Raw genomic sequence first — 18,088 nt, forward strand, 5'->3', positions numbered from 1 at the left:
GAAGTTGCTGCTTACCGCCCGTCTTGTGGATCCAAGTGAAGGATATTCTCTCTCTCTCTCTCTCTCTCTCTCTCTCTCTCTCTCTCTCTCTCTCTCAGCAGACCTCTGAGGACAGCAACGTGACCAGTAGCAGGCTGATGTTGCTGCCACGGTCTCAGGATCATGGTTCTTCCCTCCGCTGCATAGCCGAGACCTTTGCTTCCCCGGCTACCATGGAGGACTCCTGGCACCTCGACGTTCACTGTACGTAAAACCTTTATAGCAGTTCTGTAGCATCCCTATAGCGCTTCTGATAACCTTCCCCAGGCCCCGTTATCAGTACTCCGTAATACCCTTACTAGCTCCTGTCAGGACTCTCCATAGCTTCTGTAACATTAATCAAAACATCCTCTTATAGAGAGCCATTCTAGATCAGAGAAAATAAATTCGAAATTATCTTAATGGACACTTGGATAGTGAACATATTTCTCTGGCGGCATAATTCTCACTTCATGTAGTCCGGGTATCCATCACAGCATTAACCAAACCACTTTAGGAAGGAGTATTTTGGTAATGGTAAAAATCTTGCTGGTCTGAGGGCATGTGATGGGGGGGGGATGATAGCCTCCCCTTCCTTAGAGCAACCCTAATTATCCCCCCCTAATCAGACCTATTACCCAACTGATTGACGTTAATCCCTTCAGTCTCACAAATATCCAGACATCAATGGTACATAACACCGACGAGTTGAATTAGACACCTGTGCAACAACTGGGTATCATTATTATTATGCAGACGTTTCACCCACCAGTGGCTTAATACAGTATATGGACAAAAGAGAGATGACTATCAAGGCTCACTCGCGTCTTAGTCTTCCCTATCAACTCTATTAGTTTTAGCCATAACATTCCATTGCAAACAAGATGTCTTAGCCATGGAGCTGTATTTCAACAGTCAGCTCACCTATGGAGTTCCTCTATAGTGGGATTTTCTTGTAAATGCGATTCAAAAAGGATCCAAATAGGACATGAAAAGGCAATCATAAGAGGAGTTATTCAATACTGAATGCATTTTTATTGCATTTGCATAAAAAAATCTCGCTGAATAGCAGCAGGTGGCTGGATGAGTGAGACTTGTGAGTATTAGTGTTTCTATCACCACCACCAATCAATCAATGTAGCTTTCTCCACCAGTGTAGCTTTCTCCACCAATATAGCTTTATTACCAGTCAATATAGCTTTCTATGTAGCTTTCATCACCAGTCACTGTAGCTTTCTCCATTACCACTCAATACAGCTTTCTCCATTACCACTCAATACAGCTTTCTATGTAGCTTTCTCCACCACTGTAGCTTTTTCCACCATTTTATTGTCTCCTGCCTTGCCACCAGACGTACCGAAGGTGAGGCTCAGGTACGGGGCGTCGCTGGACGCTGAGAGCGTCAAAGAAGGTGATGACGTATACTTCGAGTGCTTCGTGGAGGCCAACCCACCAGCCTCCCGCATCTCCTGGAGACACGACGTAAGTCTTCTCGCTTGGAGGTCGTGTTGCTCACGACTTGTCGCTTGGAGGTCGTACTTCCCACGATTTGTTGCTTGGATGTCGTACTGCCAAGGATTTGTTGCTTGGTTGTCAACACTTGTAGCTGACGGTAATGAAGACAGAAATGTAGAACAGACTTTTGTTGATAAAACGTTTCGCCTCTGGAGAGCGAAACGTGCCGCTTGAGTACTGCTTCTTGTCTGTGTCTTAAGATAGTCATTAATATAGGTTTTCAGGCTTGTATGTTAACCTGCCTCAGCTCATAATTGGCTATAATTTCTATTTCTATAATTAATGTCACTATGATGGCTATCAAATAAGAGATGTTATTTAAAACTAATTTAAAAGTGTATATCTGTATAATTTTTCTATGTATGATCTTTATTTAATTTCTGTTATTTATAATTTTTATCACTTTTAAGCAGTAAAAAAAAATGTTTTTTTTCTTTATTTCATGTGATAATTATTGTACATTTTCTCCTATTTAATTTTTCATTTTCCAGTTCTTGTTCTTCTGGTTATTACTCTTCCAGTTCTTCTTGTTCTTGTTTCTTCATCTTCATCTGATACATGTTCTTTCAGTTTTAGTTTTTGTACTAGTTCATGTTCTTCTAGTACTTGTTCTTCCAGCTCATGTTCTTGCAGTGCCTCATGTTCTCACCTTCAGAACTGGGAGATAAGCCAGAACGTGTCAGGGGGAGTGATCCTGAGCAACCAGACTCTGGTGTTACAGCGGCTGCTCAGAACACAGGCTGGACAGTACTCTTGTTACGCCCATAACACTGAGGGTGTAGGAACCTCCAACACACTTACACTCGACGTTAAGTGTAAGTACACGTGTGGGGAGGGGGTGGATGTGTGGGGAGGGGGTGGATGTGTGTGGGTGGGGGCGGGGATGTGGATAAATGTGTGTTTCTCTACACATGTATTGCATAACGTACGTCAGCATGTGGCAGCTCTAGTGCCATGGAAGGTCAACAATAAAAAATGTAACCGTAATACTTATACAATTAATAATAATTTTAACTGAGATGGCTACACACTGATGACAAGACAGCTACTGAATGAATTATGGTGAATTGATTTCCTTTTAGGAGCGGTGGTCATCCCACCTTGGTGTATTAAATATAATTTAATATCACCGTAGTAATTTAATATCACCGTAGTAATAATTTAATATCACCGTAGTAATAATAATTTAATATCACCGTAGTAATAATTTAATATCACCGTAGTAATAATTTAATATTACCGTAATGTTTAATCTCTGCAGAAATAATCTACTCCTGCAGGCAATGTTCAGGGCAAGAAAGTCTTGTAAACGTCTAAATTAATCCAATGTTGTGTTTCCGACTCGCTACAATAACTTTCATTGTGCGTTTTGCCTGAAGATACCCTCGCTTCAGGGAATTAACTTTTGAACTGGGGAAGGAACTAAAGTTTGCCGGAAATGTTGCATCAAAAGATTCCCCGAGGAATTTGCATTGCCTCGTTGATCACAAAGAATTGCCTTTAGCTTACCCGGGGGGAGAAGAAAAGAGGTGAAAATGTATTTTTTTTTCCATCGTTCGCACATTTCAGTGTCTTCTTTTTATTCATTGGTAGGAACGGTGTGAAGTTTTCTCTTAAAACGGTGCTGAGCTAGTCTCCTCGCCGGTGGGAGACTTGGGTACGACAGTGAGATGTTGATAAGTGAGGAGGAGCTGGCTGAGTAGGTGTTGTGAGCTTAGATGGCAGGTGAGGAGACTGGCAGACATGGGAACAGCAGGTTTAGATTTAGAAAGGACATAGGAAAGTATTGGTTTGGAAATAGGGTAGTTGATGAGTGGAACAGTCTACCTAGTTGGGTTATTGAGGCTAGGACTTTGGGTAGTTTCAAATTTAGGTTGGATAAGTACATGAGTGGGAGGGGTTGGATTTGAGAGGGACTTGCACATCGGAGCTTGTTTCTTGGGTGGCATTGAAAATTGGGTTGGGCAAATGTTGTTAGTGGGATGAATTGTAAAGGACCTGCCTAGTATGGGCCAACAGGCCTTCTGCAGTGTTCCTCCTTTCTTATGTTCTTATGTTCTTAGGTGAGGAGACTGGCAGACATGGGAACAGCAGGTGAGGAGACTGGCAGACATGGGAACAGCAGGTGAGCAGGCAGGTCAGGGAGGCGGGGAAAAGCTGACAGCCAAGACAATCAGTCAGACACAGGGTTAATCAGTCAGACACGATAGAAGAAGGAAGCTCAGGGAGACAGAACAATCAGTCAGACACAGGAAAAACAACGACAAAAAAGAATACCAGGAAAAGCAAATGGGACAAGGAGATGAAAAAAAATGCACGAAAAGTAGACACATGGGTTTACATTACGTGCAAACAGGAGAGTACAGGAAGCAGAGAGAGAGAATTCTGAGGTGTAGTGGAAGGGGGGTAGGGTATCCTCGGTGCCAGTGAAGGGCTTTTCATCCAAGGAATTGGAGGTAACCTCCCATTGAATAAACCCTTACTACCTCCCTTCCCCCTAGTGCTTTAAGGCTTCCCCCCTACGGATTTAGCGCTTTTTCAAGAATCTAATAATGACAAAGGCAAAAACTCTGAATATACAAATTTGTCGAGCATCTGGAGGAGCAGATGAAGAAACAGGACATAAAAGTACATAATACAAAAAATATACACATATTTAAATGCCATTCAGATTTGGAAAGTTTTTTTTTTTTTTTTTTTTTTTTTTTGCTATTGAACACACAGGTTCCAGCAGTTTGAACTTTTCATGACACCATAAAAATTAATAAAGTATTTAATGTGTTTCATTTGCTATTTTTTCCCTGCACAGAAGCATTGCACTGATAAACGCGCAATGCAATACGCCACTCTGTCCCATGGGAGTCACATAATAGCTATCTCATTATGCTGCAACCAGACTGTCAGATCAGACTGTTGCCGCCAAATCGAATTATGGCTAATGGCAACAAATAAAACAGTGATCGGTAATAATGCAGCTTTACGAGTATTAGTCGAAATTTCCATATAGTGCAACAGTGCCCAGCCTAATTCTGTCTACGCCGCCCTCAGATGCACCAGTGTGCTCCCCGGGTCAGGTCACTAGCTACGCCGTCGAGAGATATGAGGACGCCGAAGTGACTTGTTCCGTAGAGGCCAACCCCGTACAGAAGTCCTTCCAGTGGACGTTCAATAACACGGCAGACGCCATCGATGTGCCACGGGGCCGCTTCACCTCCTCCAGTAACCCCAGTGTTATCACCTACACACCCATGACCTCCCTCGACTACGGTACTCTCCTCTGCTGGGCCTTCAACGAGATCGGCACACAGAGAGAGCCATGTGTCTTTCATATTGTACCTGCAGGTGAGCCACACGGATACCTTAGATCAAAGATATATAACATTGGTAAGCTGATGAATTAGACGTGTGCAACAGGTGGGAATCTTCACTTAGAAACCCAAATGTTACTCGTGTCTTATTCATCAGCGGCAGAGATGATACATATAACAAGTAGCAAATTAATAAGAGAATAAACATTCTCGAATGTTAATTCTTTCTAGGTGCTGTTAAGTACTTTAGAGAACCCCTAGAAAGATCATACCGAGTTAGAAAACCTTGAAAGTGATGTTAGGGACTAGTTATTTTATTCATGGGGATACGTAAACCTGTAAAAGTTAAACACTGGGGAATTTGAGGTAACTGGTTTTGATTCAAGGAGATGAAAGAGTTTATTAAATTCCTTGTGTCAAGAGTCCTTCAGTGGAAGGTATTAAATGCAACCAAGAAGAATTTTCCTTCTCTCTTCTTGTAATGGCTTAGCGCTTCTTTTTTGATTATAATAATAATAATCTCTTCTTGTAAGATTCTTCTCCTCTCAGGAAAGCCAGAGCCTCCGTGGAACTGCACTGTGAGTGGAGTGTCCCGCACCTCCGTCAGGGTAGGATGCGAGGCAGGTAACAGTGGAGGCCTACCGCAGCACTTCCTCCTCCAGGCTACCAGCCTGCACCACCACCATCAAGGGGGTCTTCACCACCTCAACTTCACCGGCTCCGTCTCCCCGGAATTCTACGTGAGTTGTATAGCCTTAAGATCATCATATATCTTCATCTTCTGCTGTCTGTTGGATATCATGGTTGCTATTTGCAGACGATAATGATAATGTCAGGTGGGATAGAGTAGCTACAAAAAGAAATAGAATTTGGAAGTGAAGTGGTGAAAGTTAACAATTAAAATAGCAATATTATGACAAACAGAAATATATATATAGAAAAATTTCCGAGATGATAATGACGTATAAAGGAACGAAATGTATTTGGATGTTAAGAGATATAAATCGACAAGCAAAGTTTTATTTTAGATTGTCTTGTCACGTAGAAATAAATCAGTGAGGTGGTCAGTCCTTCAGTCTGGAGGCTGAGGGACTGACCACCTCAAACACTGTTTCTCCAAGGTTGATGGACTGATTACATCATCTTCATTTCACTACTACACCTGCTGCCTTTGTATTGGACTGAAGAAGCCTACTCTGTAGGCGAAACGTTTCAACAATAAAAATACCTAATTGTTGCACGTGTCTCAGTCATCATCTTAAAGGTATTTTTTTACTATTTTCAACATAGATCAAGAAAGTTTAAGAGGTGTGAGGAAGGAGGTGCACGAGACTACCAAGGAACGGTTGGAGAGTGTCAAGGATGTCATGAGAGGTGAGGGCTTAAGCATCCAGCAGTCGCGTATGAAAGTTCAGAGTGGAGGAAAATGATCTTTGGGATTTAAGTGCTGTTGGAGTGCAAGATCTGCCATGATAATCCATAAATTGATTTAGCTGAATTTTTAATTTTGTAGTGAAGAAAGTTCCTGTTTTCTCAGATAGTTTAGCTGGGTGATGCCTTGGAACCCTTCGAAAGGGAGTCTTGGCGTTGTCAATGCCTCTTGATCACCACTTAAGTGTCGTCCACCTGTTCGCAGGTGCACCTCATCCCCCCAACCCCTTCGTACCACTGACTGTGCAACACATCTTAACAGTTTGCCCACGATTTAGGCCTCTCCACCTTTGTCATGGTTCTTATTATTACCGAGGTGACTGTAGGGACCTCGGGGAACTTTTAGGATAATCTTTTGATATTAATAATTCAATCGGGTTGTTGACTGATGTTTATTTTAACCTAGTATGATGTTATTTGTGCTGAGGGTGTCTGTCTCGTTTATTTTAATTTTACCGTTATTTTATGTGCTGTGTATATCTTATGCCTGTGAGCACTGAGTAATCTACGTCATCAAAGGCCTGTATGACCCTTTCTCGTTTAATAATAATCCGTAATGTCACATGTACCTACCACAGGTGACTGGGCTGCAGGAAGGAGGGAAGTACCAGCTAGTGGTGAGGGCAGTAAACGACAAAGGTACCAGCAGTGGTACTCTCCTTACAGTCACCAGCATCGGTACCAATGGCTCTCTCTACCAAGTACATGGTCAGTACCATTTATTTATTTCTGTATAATTAATAAGAGTAATCATCAATGAGTCAGTAACAGTACGAGGGGTGACAGCAGAAATAAGTTCAATGAGCTTTTGTACACAATTGACATAGTGGCTGACAGAAAAGATTTCATTCGGATTATTAAAACTCCAAAGAGTTGAAAAATCATGATAACCCGGTAAGAAATCGGTCTTACCGTGTTATATCTCCACAGGGGTTATCCTAGGTTCTCTACACATGTTGCTATGTATGATAATCTATGTAACTATATTTGTGTATAACAATAAAATTTACTTATTAGGTCCTCTCCCAGGATGCTACCCCACAATAGTCGACTATAGCTCCTAGGTATTAACTGACTGCTAGGTAACAGAGGCAGCAAATGCTAAGAGACTTACCCATAGGTCCAGCCCCCGCCCCCGCCCCGTGAGGGAATCGAACAATAGTGAACCGAACGGGCTAATCAGTGATAGAACCTTCGGCTCACAACCCAAAGAACCTGGCTTCGAATTCTGGGCTTGCCGAAACGTACAGAACAATGCTTTAAAACAACAGATTCCCATGTTAAAATGATTAACAACTTAATGATTGGTTAAATGAATGAACGTAACGGATAACACAGGAGTATAGATGGCAAAAATACTGTCAATTTTCTGTATATATTGTGACCTTAACATAATAACAGTAACATAATGCTTACAGATGGTCCCTTAGAAGCGGAAGTTCGCGAGAGCGGACAGACGTCGGTCACCCAGGACATACCAGCAGACAGAGTCGAAACCCATTGGGGTCCCTTGGCTCTCTCCTCCCTCATGCTGGGAGCCCTGGGAATGGTCTCAGGACTGCTGCTGTTGGCCGTCTTAGTCCTTGTTTTCGTCACCATTCGCAGTAGCACCAATGGTGGTGGTAGACGGAGAATAGCGAGGTTGAGAACCCAGCAGTTACTACCCTTGTCTGAGACACTCTGTCATGCTGGTGTGGTGGGGAGCTCAGAGAGCGGGTCATCAGCACACTACGACAGTCTTCTACTCTCCCCCGTGTTGCTGCTACCTGGAAAGCAACTCGGCTCGACTAAACAGGTAGAGTCAAAGAACCTGTAGAATTAGATAAACAGGAAGTAAGTAACATTCTGGTAGATAAATACTACAGTAACATTAAGATGAAGCACAAACATTAAACACTTAAAACTTGTAATAATGTTAGGTAAAAGGACACGAGTGCGGCTAATGCGACATTTTATTGCGGCAACGTTTCTCTCTCCAGGAGCTTCGTCAGGCCGTTAAAAACAATACATGGACACAGAGGGTATATATACGTATTATTGAGGTACAGAACATTTTGCTTGACAAAACAAACTCCTGAGAGAGAAAAACGTTGCCACAATAAAATGTCGCATTAGTTGCACCTGTGTGTCCTTTTTACCTAATAACAATTAGTGACATAACAGACGAAACAGAAATAATAAAAAGAAGAGGATTGAATCACATCATAACCTTGAAAAACAGAAATATACAAGTTAACCACAAAACATAATTACACTTGAACAGAAAACGAGAAGCAGAAAAGACGACCAAGTTCAGTAAGACACATGTGCAACATCTGGGTATCTTTATTGTAGACGTTTCGCCATCCAGTGGCTCATCTTGTCGGTATTATATACCATTCGTACACAACGACCAAGTTCGCCAAGAAAACATTACGTAAAATTCAGATGAAAGCGAAGGAAAAATAGATTGGTAAAAGGCTTGTGTCTGAGAGTTTGAAAAAGTTCATTAGATATAATTACAGACCTTGAAGTTAAGTCTCCGATTTCCTGTGAATTACATTAGTGAAAGTGTAGTCTAAATTCCCTCTTACATTCTCTGATTACCTAAAATTGGCTGGGAAAAAAAATGACATAACCTTCTAGATCAAGGGACCACCTTATAATAATTAAAATTAATAATAATATAATTATTTCTAAAAGTACAAGGTATACAGGCCTAGGTATACAGTGACATACTATATTGAAATCCTTTCTTATGTAGAGCATTTCGGGCAAACTTGGTCAATATTTTCCCCAGGATGCGACCCACGGCAGTCGATTAACACCCGGGTACCTGTTTTACTGCTAGGTGAACATGGTAGGTGTCTTAAGGAAATACGTCCTAATGCTTCCATCCGTACCGGGGATCGAAACATGGAGGTCAGTGTGTGAGCTAAGTGCACTAGCAATCAAGATACGGACCTTGTGTGTATGAAGGCCACCTTGTGTGTATGGGGGCTACTTTGTATGCATGAGGGTCACCTTGTATGTATGGGGGAGCCACCTTGTGTATACGAGGCCACCTTGCGTATATCAAATCAAATCAAAGGATTACAATGCGGGGTTTACAGATTTTGGTTATTGTGTGGTTTACATGTAATAAAATACTAATTACAGAGGGGGCCACTAGAACACCTAGCATGGCTAGGTATTTCGGGCAAACTTAGATTAATTCTTAACCCTAAATTATTACAAATTATGGAGTAAGTTGACTAAATACTAAGTGATTAAATACTAGTTTGTGAGTTTAGCAATGTGAATGCTTTTGTTTTGGCACAATACATAGTTTTTATATTGGAGTATCACAGGCAAACTTATGACTAGTTAGGAATCATTATTTTAAGATTAAGATACGTATTTCTGTGCTTATAATCAAATGGGTGAGTGAGTGTAAGTGTGAACCACCAGGTGGTTTTTATGTAGTTAGTTGACGGGGTGTATCAGGGAGATAAGATGTTTTCTAATGGTAGTTTTGAAGGTGATGAATGTGTCTGCAGTTCTAGAGTTTTCAGGTAGGGTGTTCCAGATTTTAGGGCCTTTGACACACATTGAATTTTTGTAAAGGTTTAGTTGGACACGGGGAATGTCGTAGAGATGTTTGTGTCTGGTGTTATGCCTGTGGGTTCTGTCACAGCTATCAAGAAAGCATTTTAGGCCAAGGTTAATATTGGAATTTAAGGTCCTGTAGATATAGATTGCACAGTAGTAAGTGTGGATGTTCTGAACAGGGAGTAAGTTTAGATCTATGAAGAGTGGGGGTCGGGGTGTTGCCAGGGATGGGATTTAGTGATTATTCTTACTGCGGCTTTTTGTTGAGTTATTATTGGCTTTAGGTGTGTTGCTGCAGTTGATCCCCAAGCACAGATAGCATAGGTGAGGTATGGATATATAAGTGAATGGTATAGTGTGAGAAGAGCATTTTGCGGCACGTAGTATCGTATCTTGGAGAGGATCCCAACTGTTTTGGATACTTTTTTTGATATGTGTTGGATATGGGTGCTGAAATTCAGGTTGTTGTCGAGGTATAGGCCTAGGAATTTGCCCTCATTATGTGTGGCAATTAGAGTGCTGTCGATCTTAATGTTAAGTTGCGCAGCACTTGCTCTGCTACCAAACATAATATAGTAGGTTTTGCCAGTGTTAAGTGTAAGTTTATCGGCTGTCATCCAAGTTGATATTTATATAGGGGCACCTTGTGAATATGGGACCACTTTGTATATATGGGGGCCACCTAGTGTGTATGGGGGCCACCTTGTGTATGTGGGGGACCACTTTGTGTGTATGGGGGACCACCTTCTGTACATGGGGAACCACCTTGTGTATATGGGGACCACCTTGTGTATATGTTACCACCTTGTGTTGTCGCTACTACCTCCATCACTATTCTATTTAAGTTTAATTGTATCTTGTTAGACTTTAATAATAACCTCAATTCTTTACAAACACTGATTCTCTCTCTCATGATTGCAGCCGCAGCCTGAACGTGGTAGCCAAGCTGATCCGGACTTGATCCCACTTCAGGAGACTTCGTCAGCAGGCGCCCAGGTTGAAGGGACACCTGCAGCACCTCCAGCAACACTCCTGCCTCCACACGAGTACTCTTACGAACCCATCCCGGCCCACCTCCACCTACCCTCCAGTGTTAGTCTCTCTCTATCTCTCCACATAAAAATTTGGTATCCTTATTATAGCTGTCGTAACATCGTCGTTGTCGTAAGATCTGGATGGTCGTCGTAACATTTGGGGTCGTTGTTACAACATTGGGGTGACCGTAGAAACACTGGTGTTGTTATTTCGTTGTGAGCAACACGCTGCTTTAACTTAATTAAAATATTGAAAAAAAAAAAAAAGCGTCGAACCCGTGTGGATCATATCGATTGCATTTGAAATAACTTGCTCAGCCGAGTACACTCAGGCAGCCGAGTATATCTAGGCAGCCTAGTACACCCAAGCAGCAGAGTACACGCAGGTAATATGCCTGTCTAGCGATTAGAGGGGAGTAACCCCTCAAAAGTTTAGCACTTTGCATAATCCCAAAAACAAATTTTTGATCAGAGTTCCTTTTAATGGAGGTACCTTGATACTGGTGCGGGGCTCTTAATCCAGAGCATTAGACCAGTCCCTTCCTTTGGTTCGAACCTGATTGCTTTCTATTCCTCAAGTGGTGTACGACACCTCGGTAATAAAGATAATGATGATAATCTTTATGTCTACAAGTATATGTACAAGGTTTACAGGTCTAGTTGACATCAATGACATACTACTATATAGAAAGCCCCTTGTTATGCTGAGCATTTCGGGCAAATTATGTCATTTTGTCCCAGGATGCGACCCACACCAGTCGATAAAAACGCCCAGGTACCTATTTTACTGCTAGGGGACAGCAGGTGTCTTGAAACACGTCTTAATGTTTCTACCCGTACCGGGGGTCGAACCACGGACCTCAGTGTGAGGTGAGCACGCTAGCAACCAAGCTATGGGAGACCTGGGTTCTGCACTTTCCAGTGCAAATAGTAATCTCGACTACTACCTCTAGAATCACCATAATTCTTAGAAAAGTTGATACTTTTCATATTTTTCTTTACTTCTAATTATTATTATTATAATCAAAAAGAAGCGCTAAGCCACAAGGACTATACAGCTCTTTACTTCTAATCCTTGTCTATTTTTATCACGTTGATTTACTCCTCTTTATACGGTAAGACATCCTGCCAGGTGAGCGTATAACAGAAACCTGTAATTGTTTTACATGATGGTAGGATTCCTCGGTTTTCTTTTTTTTTTGTCTCAAACATGCAATACATGTATTTCAGGTACGTCTTGCTACTTCTACTTACACTTAGGTCACACTACACATACATGCACAAGCATATATATATACACACACCATTCTAGGTTTTCTTCTATTTTTCTTACTAGTTCTTGTTCTTGTTTATTCATATCTCCATGGGGAAGTGGAACAGAATTATTCCTCTGTAAGTCATGCGTGTTGTAAGAGGCGGCTAAAATACCGGGAGCAAGGGGCTAGTAACCCCTTCTCCTGTATATATTACTCAAGTTAAAAAGAGAAACTTAGGCTTTTTTTTTTTTAGGTCACCCTGCCTCGGTGGGATATAGCCGGTTCGATGAAAAAAAAATATAAAATTTGTCCGATGTTTTGTGGCTGCAGCACTACCAACTGTGCTTAGATGGAAGATTATTGTTATTAAAATCATGGGGGAGTGCTAAACCTGTACGAATTTCTTAGATGCAAGAGATTTTAAAGTCTCTTTTTTCCTGCAGGCTTCTTCCGTCTCTCAACATCACCTCTCCCAAGTGTGAGAGTTCTTCCCAGGGCCCTAGCATTTCCCTCCTCAGAGCCCTAAGCATGGCCCTCCTCGGAATCCTAGCCAGGCCCTTTCAAGGCCCGAGCTTGGCCCTTCTTAGGGCCTTGTCCAGGACTGTCTGAGGCCCTAGCCAAGCCCACCCCAACACAGGGCCGCCTACCTACACTTGGATAAGCTGAGGTTAGTTTTGACTGATGCAAGATTCTTCTTTTATTATTCATATTATTCTAACTAAGCAGTAAACCCACACGGGTTCTACAGCACTGCATGTTAAAGTTGGGAATTTGTGTGAAGAATATACTGGGAATTAAACTGATGTCTTCGACATGGCAGGTCTTGTATTCTACCAGTTTAGTCACAGAATATACAAAATTATTTATGGAGGATTTATTATTATGGAAGGATGGAGGGAGGGGGGTCAAAGTTTTGTGTACGAGGGGCTTGGACTTCCAGCAAGTGTGCTTGTGCATGTTAAGACAGAAGCGAGTGGAGACAAATGGTTTTTATGACAATGTGTTGTTGGAGTGTGATCAAAATAAAGTTTATGAAGGAATTCTGGGAAACCAGCAAACCAGATTTGAGTTCCGGAGGTGGGAAGTACAGTGCCTGCACTCTGATATATTGCAGTTTTATAACTGTAGTGCAGGCACGCCTCTGGCAAGACAGTGATGGAGTGAATGCTAATGAAAGTGTTTCTTCTTTTTCGGGTCACCCTGCCTCGGTGGGAAATGGCTAATGTGTTAATAAAAGACAAATCATAACTATGCGCTAAACTCACAAGGATCATACAGTATTCATGGAGTAGAAGAGGTAAACCCATACAGGTCATACAATGCTTTGGGGGAATGGGATCCAATCAGGTCATATCCCAGGAAGGGGAAGGTAACTCCTGTTCCTTGTACTAAGAACTGACAACAAAGCAACTTACCTGCACACAGTAATCACTCCCTACAAAAGTAAAATTACTATAATTATTAATCGTGGGGAGCACTAAACCTGTACAGATTATACAGCATCTGTAGGGATATGGGGATGGAAGGTATTCAGGCTCAACTCGGGGAACTGGAACACAGATCCAATTCCCTGGATCAAGAGCCCCTCACCAGTGTCAAGGAACCTCCCTTGAGGGGTACAAAAATAAAAGGTTGGGCAGGCGGTGCAAAATACCCTCAATGAAAAGTAGGGGCGCCATTGGTACACTATGAGAAAACACACCAAGTATCCAGGGCCCAAGACTGTTCAACAGCCTCCTCCCATGCATAAGAGGAATTACCAATAGGCTTTTGGCTGCCTTCAAGAGGGAGCTGGACAGATGCTTAGTCGGTGCCGGATCAGCCAGGCTATGGCTCGTATGTTGGACTACATGTGGCCAGCAGTAACAACCTGGTTGATCAGGTCCTGATCCACCGGGAGGCCTGGTCATGGACCGGGCTGCAGGGGTGTTGATCCCCGAAATACCTTGCAGGTAGACTCCATGTAGATAGAAGGAATCAAAATTAGAGGTACAAGAGATTAGGGATATATCTATTTCAATTTATTTTCCAACATTGATAAAATAAATCTAAGACTTTTAATATGCAAATTATTATAATCAATCTAAGTGCTAAACCCACCAGGGTCACATGGCACTGCTCTAGCATGCAAAGATACTTTAGTTACAGTAAAGTTAGTAGCTGTACTGTTTGCATTGTTGGAATTATTTTCAAATATATTACTTGAGAAGTATTAATAAGGTTGTGTTTGACACTTGACAGGGTTGTAGTCCGGGTGTGATTCACCACCAGGCTTCAGGGGCACTTATTTGTCGAAGTGCTGAATTTTATGCGAGTTAATATTGAGAGGATTCGAAGCAAGTCAACACAGTCCTAGCTATCATGGTAGGATAGGATGGGACAACATAATCCTAACTATCCTGGCTAGGATGGAGAAGCACCCCCAATGAAAATAGGTAAGTATTTCAACTATTATTTATTGTTTACTCTGATCCTGGGGGGAAAAGCTCTACACCAGCAGAGGTAAAACAGTGCCTGGAGAAGGGGAGGCAATCAGGCTTGGTTCAAGGATGTGGAGGGTAGCTCCAACTCCTTGGATCAGCTCCGTCATAATCGTCAGGTTAATAAGACAGGATGTCCACCTCTCGGACTCGTGCTGGTTCTCGCATTGATTAAAGTCCAGGTTATCTATTGTGATTCTTAGCTTAAACAATTATTACATTTACTGGAAAGCACCTGAAATAGATTTGACCTGACGAAGGAAAGGGCAGCTCCAGTTCCTTGGATCTAGTGTGGTACCTCAGCAGCCAGTGAAGCATGTACTGTAATTCCACACTTGTCAATTTCTATTTTTGCACCATATATATTAAAATCGGTTTTACAATTGACTTGCTGTTCAATCCTCAGCAAAAGGTGGAATAAGTTCACTGGTCCAGGTGACATCCTGGCTGGTCCAATTGCTCTTGTAAGAATGTAGAATTACTGATATGTTAGGTAAAAGGACACAAGTGCAACTAATAAGACATTTTATTGTGGCTATGTTTTGCCTTTTACCAGTTGCTTTTGTTGTACAGAATTTATACCCCCTCAAGGAAGGTTCCTTGATGTTGGTGAGGGGCTCTTGATTTAGGGAATTGGATCTGTGCTTCAGTTCCCCGAATTAAGCCTGAATGCCTTCCACATCCCCCCCCCCAGGCGCTGTATAATCCTCCGGGTTTAGCGCTTCCCCCTTGATTATAATAATAATAATGTACAGAATTTAATTTTCTTGGGAACTCTTCCACTTCTTCCTCTGTATATATATTTAAGTTTCTTCGTATTTATCACTTGATTTATTCTCTCTGAGAGAGAGGGGGAATCACTCTCCATCAAACCTTGCATATTGAAGGTACTGTTCCTCTTAATATTATCCTTTGGCTCATATAATAGTCAATATTTCATTTGTAAGGTAAGCTAAAAATGCCTTTATATTTTCAGCTGGCCAATTGTTTGAGTAAAACACAACAAACTCTGTGGAATGTGAATACAAATGTATATACTGCAGCTATGAATACAGCAATGGGAGATGAGTTGCATCACATGGAGGAAATGCGGTATATAGAGGACGAAAAGAAAATGTATAGAAGAGAAAGATGTGTAGGGAGAGAGGCCATGTGGAGGAAACAATATATCAAGCACATGTGGAATAGAAGGAAGTATGTGCAGAGGAAGATATGTGAAATAGAAGGAAGGATGCTATGCAGATGAAGATATGTGGAAGGCAAAAAGGACATGCAGAAGAATTCAACATTAACAAGTTAAATTCAGAAATAAATATTATGAGAGGTAAGTTTGCCATTTGAGTGTGGAAAGAATTAGAGGGGTTTGTAAATCAGTCATTAATTCAAAACAACCCAAGAATACATGCCTGGGCTACCTATACACATGATACAAACAGCCATGAGTCATCTATACAAGTAGTGTGGAACACCCACGAGTCAGTTATATCAACCTAACACTAGCCTTCAGGCTAACTATACAAATCATACACAAAACAGCCTTAAGTCAATATGAATCAAATTTAACATAAAACAGCTCAGTCACACTAGTTCAGGGTCTGGTGTACTTTTACATGTAAAGATATAAACTTATAATACACTCTCGTACATATTTGTGAATCGCTAATTTATTATTTTAACAAGTAGTGTTGTAGCTGGAAAATGGTTTGTACAGAAATGCTAGAACTTTCTCAGTCTCAGAGTGCCTTGAGTAATGGGGATGGTGGAGGAGGGGGGGGGTGGCATTCAAATTTAATCAATGGGAGGGTTGCTCCACTGCCCTTCCCTGGCATTGGGACACCCCCTACTCTTTCCGTAAAGTCAGGCAATGTATATTATTATATTCAGAGGGATTGTTGAGGTGGTTCGAACATTTAGAGACGGAGCAAAATAGTGTGGCTTGGAGTGTGTATTATTATTATAATAAAACAGAAGTGCTAAACCTACAAGGGTCATACAGTGCTGGAGTGTGTATAAATCTGTGGAAAGGGCTGTCCTAGGAAGGGAGTAAAGGAGGTTTTGTGTGTGAGGGGCTTAGACTTCCAGCAGGTGTGCATCAGCATGTTAGATAGGAGAGAGTGGAGGCAAATGGTTTTTATGACTTGATGTGCTGTTGGAGTACAAGCAAAGTAATATTTATGATAGGATTCAAGGAAACCAGTTAGCTGGACTAAACTCCTGGAGGTGGGAGGTACAGTGCCTGCCCCCCCTGAAGGGGGGATATATAGTTAGATTGCAGTTTTTTAACTGTAGTGTCAGCATACCTCTGGCAAGATAGTAATGGAGGAAGTGATGATTGTTTTTCTTTTTTGGACCACCCTGCCTTGGTGGGGAATGTGTTAATAAAAACTTTTTTTATTTATTGGAGAATGAAAAGTTATCAGGTCTGATCAGAGGAAGGGGTGGGCAGCTCTAATTCTTCTAATCACGAATCCCTCAATAAATGTCAGAGGACCTTCCTAGAAAGGATGGCATATGTAGAAAGTGTGAAATAACATTTTTGCTGACATTTGTGGGTAAGCACTAAATCTACAAGGCCATACAGAACTTTGGGAATGGAAAGTAATCAGTCTAGATCTAAGGAAGGGCAGGGCAGTTTAAATACATAAAATAAAAATTTCAACCCTCTAGAGAGGGGAAGAGCAATGGCAAGTAAGACACATAAATTTATATATGATGTATTTTGTTTCAGAGTGATGCTTACATTTCCTGAATACAAGAGATCACTATTGTATCAAACCAAGCAACAGGTTTATATATGCAGAAGCTCTCACACAGCCATAGGGAATACTTTTACATTCTAAAGAATGCATACTAGCAAAAGTGATACCATACACAGTTTTGAGAGTAGATGTGACTGGACCCTGGAGGTGAAGAATTTGTATAGCCAGTCAATAAAAGTTGCCATGTGATGGGAGGATCTATGACTACCCCAGGAAACACAAGTAGGTAAATAAAGTATAAGCCTCTGTGGTGAATGGATATTGCAAGTTTCAGCTTGAAGTGAGAAATAAAACTTTTGAAAGTTACAAGAAACAAGTGTCCCTCATTTTATGCAGATGCCTTCCAGGGCTACACAATAAGAATCTTCAATACACTTTGTAAACTGTTATTGATGCAGTTTATATACATCACACACATAAAATGAGAGAGAAATGGGTTCATATAGTGAATTCACACAAAGCTAACACTCATAAAATGAGGAGGAAACCTGGACTGTATATATAAAGAAAAAAAAGAAGTGATGAGTATATTACTAGATCAGAATTTGTTCTATTCATGAACAGTGAGTGCAGTGAACAAAATTAGGTAATGAAGGAATAACAGAAAAGTTAAATTTATGGGAAGTGCAAAACTCATAGGGGTCATCCAGCACCTGGGGACTGGGAGGTATAGGTTGGCCATCAGTAATCTGGCACTAATTTTGAATTTCCAGGGTT

General features: G+C 41.4%; 1 protein-coding gene across 4 annotated transcripts in view; it reads left to right on the plus strand.

The window, feature by feature from the left end:
- Nucleotides 1–17,760, plus strand: part of LOC138854181 (nephrin-like) — a 110,197-nt gene extending 92,437 nt beyond the window's left edge. For 2 of the 4 annotated variants that reach the window (XM_070095805.1, XM_070095803.1), the window contains exons 7-18: nucleotides 102–243; nucleotides 1,370–1,500; nucleotides 2,189–2,348; nucleotides 4,582–4,875; nucleotides 5,391–5,581; nucleotides 6,851–6,980; nucleotides 7,691–8,067; nucleotides 10,764–10,934; nucleotides 12,576–12,799; nucleotides 14,374–14,567; nucleotides 15,589–15,936; nucleotides 17,341–17,759. In XM_070095805.1, coding sequence (XP_069951906.1) covers nucleotides 102–243; nucleotides 1,370–1,500; nucleotides 2,189–2,348; nucleotides 4,582–4,875; nucleotides 5,391–5,581; nucleotides 6,851–6,980; nucleotides 7,691–8,067; nucleotides 10,764–10,934; nucleotides 12,576–12,614 — 1,635 coding nt within the window. In that variant the 3' untranslated portion in view covers nucleotides 12,615–12,799; nucleotides 14,374–14,567; nucleotides 15,589–15,936; nucleotides 17,341–17,759. Of the gene's footprint in view, nucleotides 1–101; nucleotides 244–1,369; nucleotides 1,501–2,188; nucleotides 2,349–4,581; nucleotides 4,876–5,390; nucleotides 5,582–6,850; nucleotides 6,981–7,690; nucleotides 8,068–10,763; nucleotides 10,935–12,575; nucleotides 12,800–14,373; nucleotides 14,568–15,588; nucleotides 15,937–17,340 lie in introns of all 4 variants that reach the window. The other 2 variants (XM_070095804.1, XM_070095806.1) reach the window with 2 other exon arrangements.
- The last annotated feature ends 328 nt before the right edge of the window (nucleotides 17,761–18,088 follow it).

Source organism: Cherax quadricarinatus, chromosome 51 (genome assembly GCF_038502225.1).
Source record: "Cherax quadricarinatus isolate ZL_2023a chromosome 51, ASM3850222v1, whole genome shotgun sequence".
Classification (NCBI taxonomy): Eukaryota; Metazoa; Arthropoda; class Malacostraca; order Decapoda; family Parastacidae; genus Cherax; species Cherax quadricarinatus.